The sequence below is a fragment of the Passer domesticus genome, chromosome 1 (genome assembly GCF_036417665.1).
Source record: "Passer domesticus isolate bPasDom1 chromosome 1, bPasDom1.hap1, whole genome shotgun sequence".
In the NCBI taxonomy this organism is placed as follows: domain Eukaryota; kingdom Metazoa; phylum Chordata; class Aves; order Passeriformes; family Passeridae; genus Passer; species Passer domesticus.
In genome coordinates this window covers 138,288,562-138,304,366 of record NC_087474.1, presented here as the reverse complement: position 1 = coordinate 138,304,366, position 15,805 = coordinate 138,288,562, and the positions used below count along the sequence as shown (strand labels likewise).

The following is a 15,805-nucleotide window of genomic DNA, read 5'->3' as shown; positions in this document are numbered from 1 at the left end:
GTGGGGAGGAAAATGGAACAATGAAATAAAAGCTTAAGTATGAGGGAATTCAGACAGGGCTGGCAACTCATTAATTGAAATACACAGAGAATTGTAAAATACCTTGTTACCAAGAGGCTCTGCTTGGAGCTCTTAAGGACAGCAGACCCCACTTCATCACAGGCTGAGAAATTTAGAGCCATCTTGGCAACGGGAGGGTAAAGCACTGTGCTTTCCGTCTCTGACCTAAGGAGATGGCAATGCTCTGTTTAGCTTAACAGGACCTCTCCCTCTAAATTGCTTCATTATATTTCTAAAAGAATATAATAATATGCAGCATTCACTGACACTGGGCGCACCTCGGGACATCGCACCTCCCGCGTGTCTCTGACGAGAGGGAAGGCAGAGCTGGCCTTGGAAGACTGGTGCCTCCCACGTTTCTCTGGATTTATTATCAGGGCCATAGGCCAGACCCACCTTCATGGGGCTTTCCTCAAAAATGCCTGCCCCCACTTCCCGGGCGCTACTGGGGATGCCAGCTGGGAATGATCCTGCTTTTCAGGGGGCTGAGGCCGCTCGCTCCACAACTGTTCCTAATCCAGGCCAAAAACAAAACAAAACAAAAAAATTAAAAAACAAAGACTTCTCCCGTGGAATTTAGCAAAGCCTAACCCTTTGGTTTTGCTCTAAACAGACCAACATCCAGCCCCGTGAAGTGTATGACAGACGCATTAAGTTTAACCTCTATTTTAAACCCTTCACTGAGGCCCCTGAGGAGGACGGACCCAAACCGCGCTCCTTCTCGGGGAAGCAGTCACGGGAAGGCGGGAAACGCCACTGCGGCATGCGTAGTCGTGGCCGAGTGGTTAAGGCGATGGACTAGAAATCCATTGGGGTCTCCCCGCGCAGGTTCGAATCCTGCCGACTACGGCCGCGGTTTCGTGGCTTTGTTTTTTTCCTTTTTCCTTCCCTTTCCCGTAGTTCACTGCCGAACGCCGGGAGCAGCGCAGCGGGGCGGCAGCCGCGGCCCGACCCCGCAGGAGCCCCGGAACCGCCCCCGCCGCGGCCGGGCGGGAGGGCAGACCCCGCCCCTGCCGGGGCCGCCTTGGCAACCGCGGGGCGGCAAGATGGCGGACGACCTAGACCGGCTGCTGGACGAGGTGGAGAGGCGGCTGTGCCACCGGCATGGCAGAGGCGAGGAGGAGCCCGCGGCGGCCGAGGAGGGCAGGTTAGCGCTCCCGCCGCGCTCCCGCCCCTCACGCAGCCTCCCCGCCGAGCCGGGCGCCGCCTGCGGGGCGCGCAGCCGTCCCCGCCCGCCCCGTGCGGCCAGGCCTCCCAAGAACCCGGAACAGGCGGGCTCGGGAGCCGCAACCGGGCCGGCGGTCGGCGGGTGTCACCTGCAGCCCGTGGTTTTGAAAGACCCAAATGATGTGCCAGCGAGTTTAGTTATTTCAGACAGTCTTTGTCGCCTGCGTGTACCGCAGCCTTGGATTAAATATGGCGTTAAAAGCTGCAGTAATTTGCCTCTGAGTTAGGGTTGGGGATTACTTGGCTCTGTTACTGACCTTATGATATAATCTCTTTGTATATAACCGACCTCAAATATCTAAAAATCTCGCCATTTAAAGCACAAAGAACTTTAGCAATAGCATTATCAAAGTTTTTATTCTCTTGATACTTCAGTCATTTCACTGAAATCACAGAATATTCAGAATTGGAAGGGACGCACAAGGATCATTGGAGTCCAACTCCAGGCCCTGCCCAGGACACCCCAGGAGTCACACCGTGTGTCTGCGAGCATTGTCCAGAGGCTTCTTGGGCTCTGTCAGGCTGGTGCTGTGACCACTTCCCTGGGGAGCTGTTCCAGTGCCCAGACACCCTCTGGGTGAAGAACCTTTTCCTGATATCCAACCTAAACCTCCTCTGACACAGCTCCATGCTCTTCCCTCTGGTCTGCTTTTTTCTGTTCATCATTTTTCTGTTCATACTTTATTAACCATTTCCACTACAATAAGCACTTAACTTACGTGCTACACTTTGAGGTATCTGCCTCAAATTCCACAGTTTTCAAAGTGGTGATTTTGCCAGTTTGGTCCTGTCAGGGTCATTGCTTACACTACTGCCAAGCATTCAGTGTCTGACATCCCAGCCTGCCCTCAGGCTTCCATCCCAGACATCAGGTATCCATCCTGGCCCTGAGGTTTCCATCCTGGCCCTGATAAGCATCTTTGCCTGCCCTTGGGTTTCCATCCTGACCATCAGATTTACATCCCAACCCCCACAGGCATCTCAGACTCCCTTTGGAAGGTCTGTGGACCAGAGAGACTTGGCTAGATATCTCCACAGGTGAGCTGCTGAGCACTTACCCAACACAATTTCAGAGTCTCAGGAAAGGATCTTGAAGAATCCAATGACTAATGCAAGACCAGCACCTTTGGCCACATTACTGGACTTCCACGTTGTTTGCATAATAGTTAGATGAGCACTTAATTGTAGTCGATCTAATTACAATCTTGAAAAAAAAAATTACGGTTTTCTTCTTTCTCAGGAGCAGATTTGTTCTTGATTGGTTAATGCAGCGGTACTACAGGCCTCTTTCTTTGACAAAGAGCTAGCAAACAGCAGGCTTGAGTGTTACTTGAGCAAAAGCAAGTGCAGGTGATCTTTCTAAATGCATCCAGTTCTGCAGGAATTCTCTTCAGGACACCTGCAGTTGTGTAGCTTGAGTAGAGACCTTCCTCTGACCTTGTCATATTCCTGCTGCTGAAGGTAAATGTGAAAAATCAGGGTTGTCCAGTTAATTGCCCAGTACTGTCATAGTTTTATTCACAATTGGGAGTGGTTGGAAATTGAAAGAAGCAAGCAAAAATAAGACTTATGATGGAACAACTCAACAGTGACTGAAAGGTGTTATCCTGCAGTTTACATCTGTTCAATCATGATTTGGATGGCTTACCTGATATACTACAAAAATATTAGGGGAAAAAGGCTGTAAATGTTTATATTTTTTAACTCACAGTTCTTAGAATTGCTGTAGTTATGCTACAAAAATGAAGGCTGGTTTATTTATTTTTCAGATCAGCTAAAGTGTTAATGAGTGCTGGCAGCAGCGAAGAAGATCTAGACGACATTATTGATGAAATCTGTAATGACAGCAGCTTTACCAAAACACCTCTGGTGAGTAGGGGTTTGCAGAAATTCAGAACAAGTCAGGTTCAACAACGGAAGTAAAAGCACCATAAGCTGAATTTTTTTAAGTAAAACATGAATGAAAACAAGCTGTAGAATAAACTTGGAAAATAAAGCAGAAAGGAAAATGCAGTAATCCTGTGGTGAGGAGCAGGAGAGATGTACTTACCTAGGCAATAACAGGAAATTAAAGGACATGCTAGTTCAAAATAGAGCATAGTGTCATTGCTCAGAATCACAGAATGGTCACAGTTGGGAGGGACCTCTGGAGATCATCTGGTCCAACCACCTGCTTGAGCAGGACTGCCTAGAGCCAGTTGCCCACGACTCTGTCCAAATGGCTCTCAGTTATCTCTGAGGATGTATACTGCAGCCTCTCTAAATATCCTGGTCCAGTGTTTGACCACCCTCAGAAGTCATACAGATTTTTTTGTACATTTGAGTGGATATTCTTATACTTCAGTTTGCACCCATTGCCTCTTCTGTCAGTGATCCCACTGAGAGGAATCTGGCTACGTGTTCTTTATTTCTCCCTGACATACCTTCATAAGGTTCTCCTGGCCATTGTTTTCTCCAGGCCATACAATTCCAGCTCTCTTAGCTGATGCCTGGTTGTCAGATGGTCTAAATCCTTAATGACCTTCATGGTCTTTCCTGGGCCCACTCCATTATGTCCATGCCTCTTTTGTATGGGACAAAGTGCTCCAGACATGTCTGTGAGGTCATATCTGGAGTAATGTGGCCTGTTCTGGTCTCTCAAATACAAGAGAGAGATGAAGCTACTGGAGAACCTCCAGCAGAGGCCCATGGAGGTGGTTAAGGGACTGAAATGCCTGTCATATGAGGAGCAGCTGAGAGAGCTGGGACTGTTCAGTCTGGAGAAGAGAAGGCTCCAGGGGGATCTTATCAATGTGTATAAATAGCTGTGGGTCTAATGAAGGAGGGGCCACGCTCACCTCCATAGTGCCCAGTGACAGGACAAGAGGCAAAGGGCATGCACCAAAACACACAAAATACCATCTGTACACAAGAAAACACTTTTCTTACTATGAGGGTGGTTAAACACAGGGGCAATCTTCACAGAGAGGTTGTGGAGTCTCCATCTGTGGAGGTGTTCAAAATGCAGCTGGACACAGTCCTTGGCAAGCTGCTGTAACTGACCCTGTTTTGAGCAGGGGAAGGTCCCTTCCAGCTGAAATGATTCTTTGATTCTGTCTCATCAGTGCTGAGTAGAGAGGAGGGATCACTTCCCTGGACATGCTGGCAGCATCCCTCCTAATGCATCCCAAGATACTGCTGGCCCTCTGTGCTGCAAGGGCACGTTGCTGGCTCATGGTCAACTTGTTATTGACTGAATTTCCCCCAGCCCTCTCTGCAAAGCTGCCTTCTGGCTGGTCAGCCCACGTGGTGTTCTGTGCATAAAGATTTTTCATCCCCTGGGGTGAGAGTTTGTGTTTCACCTTAGCTGAACTTGAAAAGATTCTTCTCACCCCATTTCTGGAAGTCATTTGAGGTCCTTCTTAATGGCAGCTCAGTCATCTGATACATCAACCACTGCTCCCCATTTTGTATCCTCTGCAAACGTCTTGTCACTTCACAGCAGGAGATGGAGATGAAGCTGCAAATTTACATTCTCAAGACAGTTACAATGATAGAAGGCATTTAAAATATATATTAATTTGGGTATCAGCAGTAGAAAATGGTGCTACTTATACTTCATAACCTCCTGCAGATTCCCATATTTTCATGAGTGACATTGTTTTTGTCTTTTTTTTGATTTTTTACAGAGTGATTAAATCTGAACCAACAAAAAATACTTCTGTATATCTGAAGGAGAGAGAATTATGCCAGTAAATTTGTATCATTTTATATCCCTAGAACTTCCCATTTAGGATCTAGAGCTCTCATATTCTGGAATTCAAATAAACTCTTCTGTGTGCAGCAAATAAGAAACCTTTCAAAGACTCTGTCTTTTTCAATAATCTAAGTTCTTGATGGGTTTTAATGAAACAAAAGCTAAAAAACATAAAGGAAAAGGGTTTCAAATTATAACTTTTTAAAAGCAAAATTATCAAAAGAAGGTCACAAAATACTAAGTCTTGATTGTAAAGTCTAAGTAATCATGTGGTGTGGAATTCCTTCAGCCACAGCTGGAAATTCAGTGTGGGAAGAGAAGACTTGTTCCTGATTTACCTGTTACTTCACAACCTCACAAACTTGAACGAGAAAATTCCCAAAGTCTTAGTCCCCTTCTTCTGTGACTGAGATTTTCTGGCTCCTGGTTATTAAGTAAAACAGAATATTGTGACTTTGCTGTAATGCTGCATTTTATTCTTTGGTTGTTTTTAAACAGAAATTGAAGTCTAATTCTTCAAGTCTCACTCCTGAAAGAAATAGTATTGTTGTACAGGCACGTGGGAAAAGGTAGGTGAAAAATGTTCTGGCTTGTTGGACATTGCTTGATTATAACTTCTTATCAGACTAATAATACTGCTGCTGTTTAATCTGTGTTGACATTTCTTAAGAAAGACACCAAGAAGAGAGTCTTTTTAAAGAAAAATCAAAGATAAGCAGGTAATTTCAAAGAATTGTTAATGTGTTTTCATGTGGTCAAAGTAATTTATTATAAATTGATTAATTATTTAAGCTATTGAACAACATCTTCCTTTGCCTTATGGACATATACATTTATCAAGTGCTGCAATATGTAGATCTTTGTATATTTGGCATAGAGAATGTTTTTCATAGAGGTTTTTTTAACACTTTGAAAATAGAAATTTTAAAGTTCTGTAGTTTACAAGCATTTGGATGCTTTGCCTATATTTTAAAAAAAATATAAATACCATGCTGTTAAACTAGGAGAAATGTTATACTGCTTTCTCCAACCTGTTTTGCTATAATTTAGTATTTTTTAATGAATCCATGTAGATGCAGTCCGGTGTACTTGGGTGGAAGCCTTTCACCATCTGGGATAGGAACAAATATTTCAAAAAGGTAGGAAACCTGAAAAAATATGTGCTACTTGCTTTATCATTGTTTTTATTCACAGCTGTGTTTCTGTGGTGGTACAAAATTCTGCTTTTGAACTGGGCAGGACAACCTTGCAGTCATCTAAAGAAGTAGCTGCCTGTAACTGCACTTGAAATCAGCTGGTCCCTTCCAGCCCTCTCTTGCTGACCACTTGACCTTTTGTTGGTTTGAGGTGGTGAAAGGTGCTTGCAAATGAGATGTGAAACCAAAAATCCGTAACAAGTAGTTAAGGAAATTGCTGCTGCGTTGTTATTTTTCCCTGCCTCTCTTGATCTTTCTGTGTGATGCCAAGTATGTGACTTAAATCAGTGGGTTGGTTGAAATCTCCAGAACCTGAACTGAAAATGGTCAGAGTACTTTGCAATTGAAGCTGAATTTAGCAGAGGAGGTACTTTGATGATTTATCCACAACATTCTTTAGAACATTACTGCATTTCTATGTGGCATTTTTTGTAGTAATTAATTGTGCACTCAACACATATTTGGGTGCTGCCCAGGTGTTGTATCAGTGAGGAAGACTAAGGAGAATATATCAAGTGAATATCAGTTTATTTTATGTGTTTGGTGAGGATAGGAACCTGTAAAAATAATACATGAACATATAATTAAATCCCATACCATAATTCTGAACATGCCAGAGATGTAAGGGCATTAAGATTAGGTGACATTGCTTCTAGTCTTTCTGAGTGCTGTACTTTGACCCATTTATGGTGGATGTATATTGTATCAGTCAGCTTCTCTGATTGTTCTTCTCTGTCCAGAGCGTGTGATCAGCTGCGTTGTACTGCTTGTGACTTCCGTGTGTCCCTTTTCAATGACTACGTCTGGGATCAGTCCTGTGATTATCTTTTTTTCAGGTGTGTCTGGGGTGGCTGTTAGTGTTGTGCTACCATGCTCTGGAGCTCAGTAAGAAAAGATGAAAAGCCCTTAGCAGTGCTGTGTCACCAAAAAGCGTGCATGATACCTGTTTGGGATCAGGTGGGACAGTCTGTGGGGAGGGGGAAACAACGTCTCCCAAAATCTGTTTTCATCCATTTCTATCTCTTCTCCCATGACTCCCCCTGTGCTTTCAAAAATAATTCAAGTTTCATGGCTGAAAAGGCCAGGTTATTGCTGAAATAAGCAGGTAATCCATGTGGTGGGTTGGACTCTGCCAACCAGTGCAGGGTATCTGCAATGTCAGCAACATGAATACAGGCTGCTCAGTGTGTGCTTTGCACCTCACCTTCACTCATACAGACTGATGGTTTCAAGGCAGATGTTCTTTTTTCCACTATCAGGTGTGCTGTCATGTTCGGTGAAATTCAAATAGCTTTATTTCTTAACAGATTTCTTTATTGAAATACATTAGCTATTCTCTATATTCTCTATTGGTTAAGTGGAGAGGTGGGATTTTTGTTTTCTGCTTGTATTGTGATGTTTTTAATTCTTTAAATAGTTTTTGAGGACTCTAAAGGAAGAAGTTGTTATTTCCAGTTTCTCTAAAGCTAATGCCAAGACTTAGTGAAAGATAGTGTAGTAGGCACATTCCTAACAGACATCAGATTTGGATTCCTCTTATTTTAGTACAGTCTCTGTGTGAGCCTGGTAACTGATGGAGGAGGTGGATGTGTTCAGAGTATGTGCTTGGAGAGTCACGTGACAGTCAGAGAAGAACATTAATGGAGATACCAGCTCCTTTTCCATTATTTTTCCCGTGTTATATCTTTGGTTATTCCAGTATTTTTTTTTCCAGTCTCAAAATTTGTATTTCTTATTGACTATCATTATTTTTCCCAGTATTTAAAGCAGTTTTAAAAATACCATGCTGCACTAAGTCTCCTAAGATTAGTTTGATAGTGGAAAAGATTTAAACAAAAGTGAGATTCTTTTATTTACCCAAAGTCAAAATTATTTTGCTTCTCGGAACTTGAAAGTAATAAATGAAACAAAAGAAAAAAATCACATGAGCAGCATTAGTATCAGATACCTGTAACATTGATTAAAATCTGTAATCTGTAGCAAGATATTTAGCTGTTAATTTTGACAAACCTGAATTTTAGAAAGCAAATTTTAAGGTTAAACATTTTCCTTCCATCAATAGGTGTCTGATCTCTTTTTCTAAAAATTCTTCCCTTGATAATAGTTTTGCGTTTTCTTTATTTAATTGGACTTGTTAATGTTGTTTTTGAGCAATTCAGTGGCCAGGAGGAGGTCATGAGAGCAGAGATAGCTAAAATGCTACATTTTCACTTGGATTTTTTGAAACAACTTGGTCTTGTCATAGCATGCTGATTTTTCATTTGTTATGGTTAATGGCTGCACAGGAGTTATTTCTGGTTTGATGTACATTCTACCCTCTTATGGCCATTTCATTTCAGTCACTTTAACAATCACCTTAAGTAGCAGTTCCTGATGAAACATTTAACTCTATAATTTTACCTGTTATGCATAGCAATTTTTACAGTAAGTTTGATAAGATAAATACATTTTTGCTTAATTTTTTAACACAAGAATTAGCTCTGCTTGGTTTTCTTTACAATTCTTTCTCCGGAGGCTGACTGGAAATCTCTAAACCCAACAGATAACATTGTTTACAAAAACATCAGTCTGGGGTTTATCTGAGAACACAGAAACTACACAATGAGACTGCTCTCAGGAAAGGAGTGTTCAAAACAGAATTCAAATATATCCCTAAATTAATCCATGACAGCAGTACTCAGAATTGTCAAGATGTCTTCTGATTTAAAATGGCCTCATGAATATTTTTTCTTTAAAAAAAAGCCAAAACAACCCAGAATAATCCTAAGATGAATTCACTTCTTTGGCAGGAATAACATGCCTGAGCTCAGTAAACTAAGAGCAAAGATGATAAAGAAGAAAGGAGCACGTGCCTATGCTTGTCAGTGCAGCTGGAGATCCATTGATGAATTAACTGACCTCCAAACAGAGCAGCAGCTTCGCTGGGTTTGTGGTAAACATGGAGAATGAAGTCTTCTTGTGTGGGATACCTACTTGTCTGGAAATGGCTCTTAAAATCAATTTGCTTCCTGTGCAGTTCTCTGAGAACAGATGGAAAATTGAATACTTAGATCCAGAAATAGATTATAGCACCTTGAGACTCTTCCTCACATCTAGCAGAGAGCCTTATTTCCCATGTCTGCAGAATCCTGGATTCAGAATGGTGGGTTGGGAAACAACCATGACACACAAGCATATGAATTTCTGCACTGAAGTGAATCCTGCTCTTCTGCTTTGCTCATTGTTGTTAATGAGCAAGTGGTTGTTTAGCTCTTAAAAAATTACTATGGGATCAGCTCTCATCTTCAAGGTTTCAGCACACCCCCAAACTGTACTTACTTTTACCCACCAGTAACCAAAACTGCAGGTGCTAAACATTTTCTTCCAGTTCCTACTCCTTTCTTCAGAGCACTTTCTGTTGACTAAGGACTTCTGCCACAATGAATTTCTTGAACTTCTCTTCAGCCCTCACTGCACAAGAGATGAAAAAATTACTGTGCAATTATTAAATGTGCAGTTCTTAAATATGCAATTTCAATGAGATTCTGAAGGGTATGTTACTCTTTTTATCAGTATTTTTAAGAGAAAAAGGCTCAAGCTTTTAAGAGTGAGAAAATATATATCCCCACTGATGTTCAAATTCAGATTTTTTTAAGTTTCACTTACCTTTCACTTCAGTTTCTCTTTAAAAAATTTTGTCTTCAGAAAGTGCAACTGTCCTGTTTCAACATACTCCCTTCCCTCAGTAACTTGTTACTTGGTGAGTTATGTTTCTTACAGTCAGTCACTATAGTTAAAGAGATTTTTCTTTTCATTATGTGTAAATAATAGAGAAGATAGATTTCAGTTTTATGCAGGGGGAGAGCGAGGGAGGAATAACCAGTCCTGTCATTTACTATGTTGAAAAGTGTCTCAATATGGGAAGTTTGTCAGTGGTTTTGCTGTGCAGTATGTGTATCTGTACAGATAAATTCAGAATTACTTTGGGCAATTCTAGCTGTAGAGAGCTATTTCCCTTTCTCTGAAGTTTTGCTCATGGTTCTAATCTGTATATTTGTTCTGTTTCTGAGCCTTTCCAAAACAATTGCGTGGTCTCACAGAGGTGATTCCTGTGTCTGTCGCCCTCTGAAAGAGCAGATCTCAGCAGTGATCAGAGGCATCGTGCACTCTGCTCCCTGCTTACCTACTTTCCTTCCAAGAGTGCTTCTTCTAGAGCCTGCAGAGGCCCAGCAGTGTGCCTGGGAAGTCTGGCAGTGCTTCCTCAGTGCTCCAGACTGCTCCTTCCAGTGCCCATGCAGCCCTGCTGCAGGGTCAGAGGTGAGTTAGCTTTGGAGAGGTACTACTTGGCATGATGGTGTAGACAAGACATATTTAGGGTCATGTATTGTTTTCAGAGAATTTAGTATTTCGGGCTGAGGTTTCAACTGCTGGAGTCCAAAACTGCAGTTTCAGGACCAGAGACCTGACTATTGCTCAGACAGCTCCTAAAAGAGCTCTGCTTGCCTTTCTGTCCTTTGTGAAGATGTAGCCCTGGTCTGGGCTGTATGCAATGAGTGTTCCTGGGTGTTCTTCAGGTGGGCCCAAGCGACTTTCATGTCTAGGGAACATCAGTGCTAAGAATAAGAGAAGAACCCAGAGGTAGGTAACAAGCTCTGGGGAAGAAGAAACCTGCTTTCCTTTCTTCTCAAAGAGTGCATTTCAAAAAGTGCTGAGTTGTCTTGGCGTTTATGTTCCAAGGCTATTTAAAACTCATGACCAAGTAATTCCATAGGGTGTCTTTTGGCTAGAATTGTGCTGGAAGTTGTGCCACAGTGTAGAAACAAGTTGGACTTGCAATCTGTGAGCCAAAAATGGGGAAAATCGTAATTCCCATCTCAGTTCATGAGACCAAGTCTTATGTGACTAGGAAAGGGATGGTGGAGTGTCTCCTGTACCCTGAACACTCCCCTGAAATAATCAGGTTTATTCAAGTGTAATTAACTTGTTTCTGGCCTTGGTCAGAGTGGTGGGATATGACAGCTTTTTGTCCAAGGGAAGTTGTAAACAGGTACAGAATAGTAGTTCTTATACATGTTTTCAGAACTTACCATATTTCTAGATTTGAGGATAATTGCTGCGTAATTAGATACAATTATTTTGTTGGAAGGAGGAGCAGTATTAAGATTTGATTCCCTTTCCTTTGCTTTCTTCGGTTAAATGTTACAAACCACTCCAAAGTCCTCAGATGAAAAGAATGTAAAGAAATGTAAAACTAGAGCTTGAATGTTCGTCTGATGAAGGTATTGTCAGATTGTACAAGGTTCTCAAGATATAGCCTAGACCCTAAGTGATATTTCTGTGTTGGTTATCTGAGATAGCAGGGATTATGTAGAGAATTCTGTTTAAGAATGCAACTCAGCTGTTGTCGAATGCAAGTACTGGAGAACAGTGTTGCTAAGTATAAACAGGACCAGTGTTTTCCTCCAAATTTTTGCTTTGGAATATTAATACAATTTCCAATTGTGAAATGGGCAAGGTGAAAAGGTAACACTTTTATTTTGCTTACTGATATGCTTGGAAATTTAGCCTGTCCCATTAGTCTGCAGCAGATCCCTCAAAAAAAATAAAAGCAATGAAGGATGACAAAATGCGATTCCATCAACTTTTAATATGCTGCTCTGACTTATCTTTTGCTTGTTTTACCTGCAAACTGTGGAGGGTGAATATAGCTCAGAAGAGTCATTATTAAGACTTGACCTGCCATTAAAGTTAACTTACAGAAGCATAATAGCATTACATATTGCAAGCTCTGCACTGTATTATATCAAATAAAGACTTTTTTGTGCTAACACCAATTTTAGTTTTGTACTGAAGATATTCTGCAAATGCTGCCACTTGCTGATAGACTGCCACTTTTCTTGTTTCCTGACATGTGAGTCTTTGGGTCATGTAACCTGCACATGTGCTAGTCACACAACACATGAAGTGCTATGTTGGGAGCTGCATACACAAATTTTTCTTCCTGCCGGGCTCTTTTTTCAAAAGACCTGACATTGTGTCTGTGGTGTGACACCTAGTAACTGCAGGCAGGTGGAGTAAAGGAACATCAGGTTCTGCTCATTTGTGAGGACTACATCTGATGCCTAGGGTTTGGCTTGTGTGCGTTGGGAAAGTTTTTCAAATGTCAGCATTTAATAAAATGAAATGTTGGAACTAATCTGAGTCTTGTGTTGTGTGAGTTCTAGTGTACTGTTCCTATCCAACAGGAGCCTTATAAAAATGATGGTTTTTGTCAGAAGTGTCATGACATGTCCTTAGTTCAAAAGCATTGTCCAGCTCATAAGAAGCAATAAGTATTGTTGTGTTTTCTCACATCAGTGAGGGTGCAGCAAATAGAGGAGAATTAAAAAAGCTTTAACATTCTTTACCAGCTCACATGAGGAAAGCACGTGAAGTTATAGAGCGGTCATAAAGGTGAGTGCATTTGCCACATTTCTTGGATGTTTACTGAGGATAAAAGGTGGAGGCAGGTGCTGTACAGGGTGTCAGACAGCTAAACAACTTTCAGAGTGGGGTGCTGGTAGCCTGGTGTATCAGTCATGCATTTGCTGTGGCCCACGTGCCCCAGGTCTTGCTGTAGGAAACTCTTCTTAGTACCAGGGAGGAGTTGCTCTGCATGTGGAAGTTGGAACTTGTTTCTCCACCACCCAGAAATGCCGTGTGGCTTACATTAGAGTAACAAACATAAATACTTCCTGTACCTCATTCTGAATTTGGATTCCAGGCATGGGTGCTATTCAGGCAATAATTATTTCCCCAGCTTAATTGGCAGTGTGGACACAGTGAGGATCCTCAGAAACCAGCCACTGCCTCAGGAGTACTCCTGACTAATTTAGGACTTGCAGTGTCACAGTGATGTTCATGTTTGTTCCATTCACTTTGATAACTTCTTTTTCTGTTGAGTTAGAAGTACGTGATCAGGGTTAATATGTGATTATGCAGTCCAGTCTGCAGAGGGCAGAGCAGCACCGCTGAGAGTTACAGTTCAGGCTTCTGCTTCACTTGTTCATACTCCTGTTTTTTTCTGTAATAGTGGTTTACATTCAGCAGACCAAGGCTTGCATTTATCTCCTACTAGTGTCATTATAAGTGGGGTAGCCAGATCTGTAGGAATTCCAATTGATTTTTGTATTAATTCATCCAGATGGTCTTCAAGTGGTCCTTGACCAATACTGAAGTGGATTAAATTTTTAACTGTCATGTAAAGAAGCATAAAAAAACTCTTTGTATGTCTATATGTAGTATATTTGTGTATGTTTATCCTCTAATAACATCAGTAGAAAACCTGAATTGCCTCGTGATTTTTTCACCCTGTCCAAATTAATTTTCCCTGAAAATCTTGAATAATTATGGCAAATAGAGGTTGCATATGTTAGGATCTTCTAATATTCAATATGAATTTATATAGCACATCACCCAAGGTGACAGTTCTTTAAAAGGAAATAGTAAAAGTTCAAAATTTAGAAATAAAAAGAGTTGTTCCTGTCTATGTAGGAAAGCAATGTAGACCAGAAATGCTGCAGAGCAGTCTGAGATACAGCATGGGAATCATCCAAAGACCTGCATCCTGCAGTCCATCATCCATGAGCCACGGCTGAGGTTAGTGAAGTCTCACTCTCTGAACTCTTCTGGTTCTTTGGGAGTCCAGAAAGGAAGGGTACAAAGCAGATTTAAAGTGCATGGAAGTAAACATTATTTCCAATAACCAGTGAAGTTGTGTCTGTCTGTTGCAGAAGTGACAAGGTGCTTTTAACTAGAATACAAACATGCCTAAACTATGAAACTAAAGTTGACGTATTTTACTCTTAAAATAGGGAGTATGATCTGAATTTAGCCTAGTTACGCCATAGGTGAGTGACCTCTGTGACACTTCATTTTTTACTTACTTGATTTCTTCTAATAGGAGAAACAATTGAATTAAAAGTTTAATAGAGCAGAAAGGAACAAGCAAGGCTGAGTAGCACACTGTCAGAGGTTTCATATATGTTTTGATAAAACATTTTTTCAGATAAGAAAGAAGCCGTTGGTTTTTGTTTGCTTCTAAACTAAAGACACACGTAAGTGAAAGAAATAAAAATACCATGCTGCAAGGAGAGGTTCAAATGTCCATTTGCCAAAAGCAAGAACAAAACTTCACATGGGAGGTGTCCTTTCTAGGAATCTTTTATGATTGCAATTCCACAGGCTGGCCCAGAAGATGGGCGTGAATCCACCACCCCCACCCCCCTCTAATTCCCTTTTTCACGGTTTCCTGTAGTATTTTGAAACCTGTTTCCTGTTGTTAGGTTTTACAGATAATAGCTAACATAGATATTATATTCAGATATAAGAGCTAAGATATTCAGGGTTTGTAAAACCCTCTTAGACAGTGGTTAAAAACTGTTATTCAAATATAAGCAAAAGATATTGAAGTTTTTTAAGAGAGTTGAGTGAAACTGAAACCCAGTCAGCTTCAGAACTTTTTGCTAAAGAACTGGGAAGCAGAGAGGAGGAAAGGCATATTCACAGTAGTCAAACCAGCACATAACCTCCTCAGTACCTGAAACTCCTCTGCCTAGAAAATGTGATTGCCTGCAAAGAGGAAAAATGTTCACTACTGAATGGTGATTGGATATTTATGATGTACCCATAGAATTTTTCAATCTCTGTTTGAAGGCGAGCCATATTGCCTCAGTCTAAGACATTGCAGTAGATTTCATAGTGAGCACACATCTTCCAGCTAGGAGCTTTGGGATAGTCAGCAATCTGAGTGTGCTTGGAATTCCATGTCCTGACTGCCCTGATGTAAACAGCATTCACAGGAAGGGGGAAGCAGTTACCAGAGACAGGAAGGCTGAATTTAGCATCAAACTCCTTATCTAGGCAGAGCGGGCTGCTCAGGATGCTGATAAGAAAAAGTGTATAAATTACTCCAGCAGCCTGTGATAGCTGCCTGGCCCTTCCTGGGAAGACCATTCTCTTCATTGTAATCAGAGTACAATCTTACACGTGCAGATGGGATTAGGAAGGGATTATATCTGGGGACCACTTGTCCAAAATAATGCTTTGTGGACTACAGTCTCATTCAGTCTGGTTTACTAGCACTTGAAGGAAGAGATTAATCTGCATGCTGAAGTACAAGGATGTGTGGGGGGTTTTATTTAATTTATTTTTTAAAATAAAAACTTTGTCATAGTAAGAGTTATTATTGGTCTTACTAGCCATAAAGGAATATAAGCCTTTCCTGAATCTGAACATGCACTGCAATGTCTGGTTTAATTTTTATATTACAGATTTTATATCAGTGCTGGCACAGCTCTGGTTCCGCCTCTTCAGAAATAAAAGCTGTTGCTGCATTGTCTTAAGTGCTTTGGGTCAGTGAGATGCCTTGTTTACAAGTGGCAGATACATGGCTTCGAAACACTATTTGCAGTGTAATTAGTTTCTCATTAACATACGATGTCATTTTTGCTTTTGATTTATGTGTGTCTGTATTTTGGGAAATCCATCTGCTCTGAGTCTACAGCACAGCAAAGCACCATTCCATCAGTATGTGCTCCTCAGTGGCTGAAGTGGCACAAAATGCTAG

General features: G+C 41.4%; 1 protein-coding gene, 1 long non-coding RNA gene and 1 other non-coding gene across 6 annotated transcripts in view; 2 read left to right on the top strand and 1 right to left on the bottom strand.

Moving 5' to 3' along the window:
- Positions 1 to 928, bottom strand: part of LOC135282450 (uncharacterized) — an 80,495-nt gene extending 79,567 nt beyond the window's left edge. Inside the window, exons 1-2 of one of the 3 annotated variants that reach the window (XR_010348616.1) lie at positions 765 to 928; positions 457 to 572 (exon numbers count right to left, since the gene is read on the bottom strand). This is a non-coding gene — a long non-coding RNA (uncharacterized LOC135282450). Of the gene's footprint in view, positions 1 to 102; positions 226 to 338; positions 573 to 721 lie in introns of those variants that run through there. The other 2 variants (XR_010348615.1, XR_010348614.1) reach the window with 2 other exon arrangements.
- On the top strand, positions 828 to 909 carry TRNAS-AGA (transfer RNA serine (anticodon AGA)). The gene has a single exon. It is a non-coding gene; the product is annotated as a tRNA-Ser (tRNA).
- Positions 929 to 975: 47 nt separating the features above from the next.
- On the top strand, positions 976 to 12,394 carry CFAP418 (cilia and flagella associated protein 418). Of its 2 annotated transcripts, XM_064392232.1 has the most exons (6): positions 976 to 1,207; positions 3,057 to 3,156; positions 5,522 to 5,592; positions 6,097 to 6,162; positions 6,960 to 7,055; positions 9,009 to 12,394. In XM_064392232.1, the coding sequence occupies exons 1-6, from the start codon at positions 1,107 to 1,109 to the stop codon at positions 9,166 to 9,168; spliced, it is 594 nt and encodes a 197-aa protein (XP_064248302.1). In that variant the 5' UTR covers positions 976 to 1,106; the 3' UTR covers positions 9,169 to 12,394. The 2 variants fall into 2 exon arrangements, with proteins under 2 accessions (XP_064248302.1, XP_064248309.1); XM_064392239.1 differs by lacking the exon at positions 6,960 to 7,055.
- The last annotated feature ends 3,411 nt before the right edge of the window (positions 12,395 to 15,805 follow it).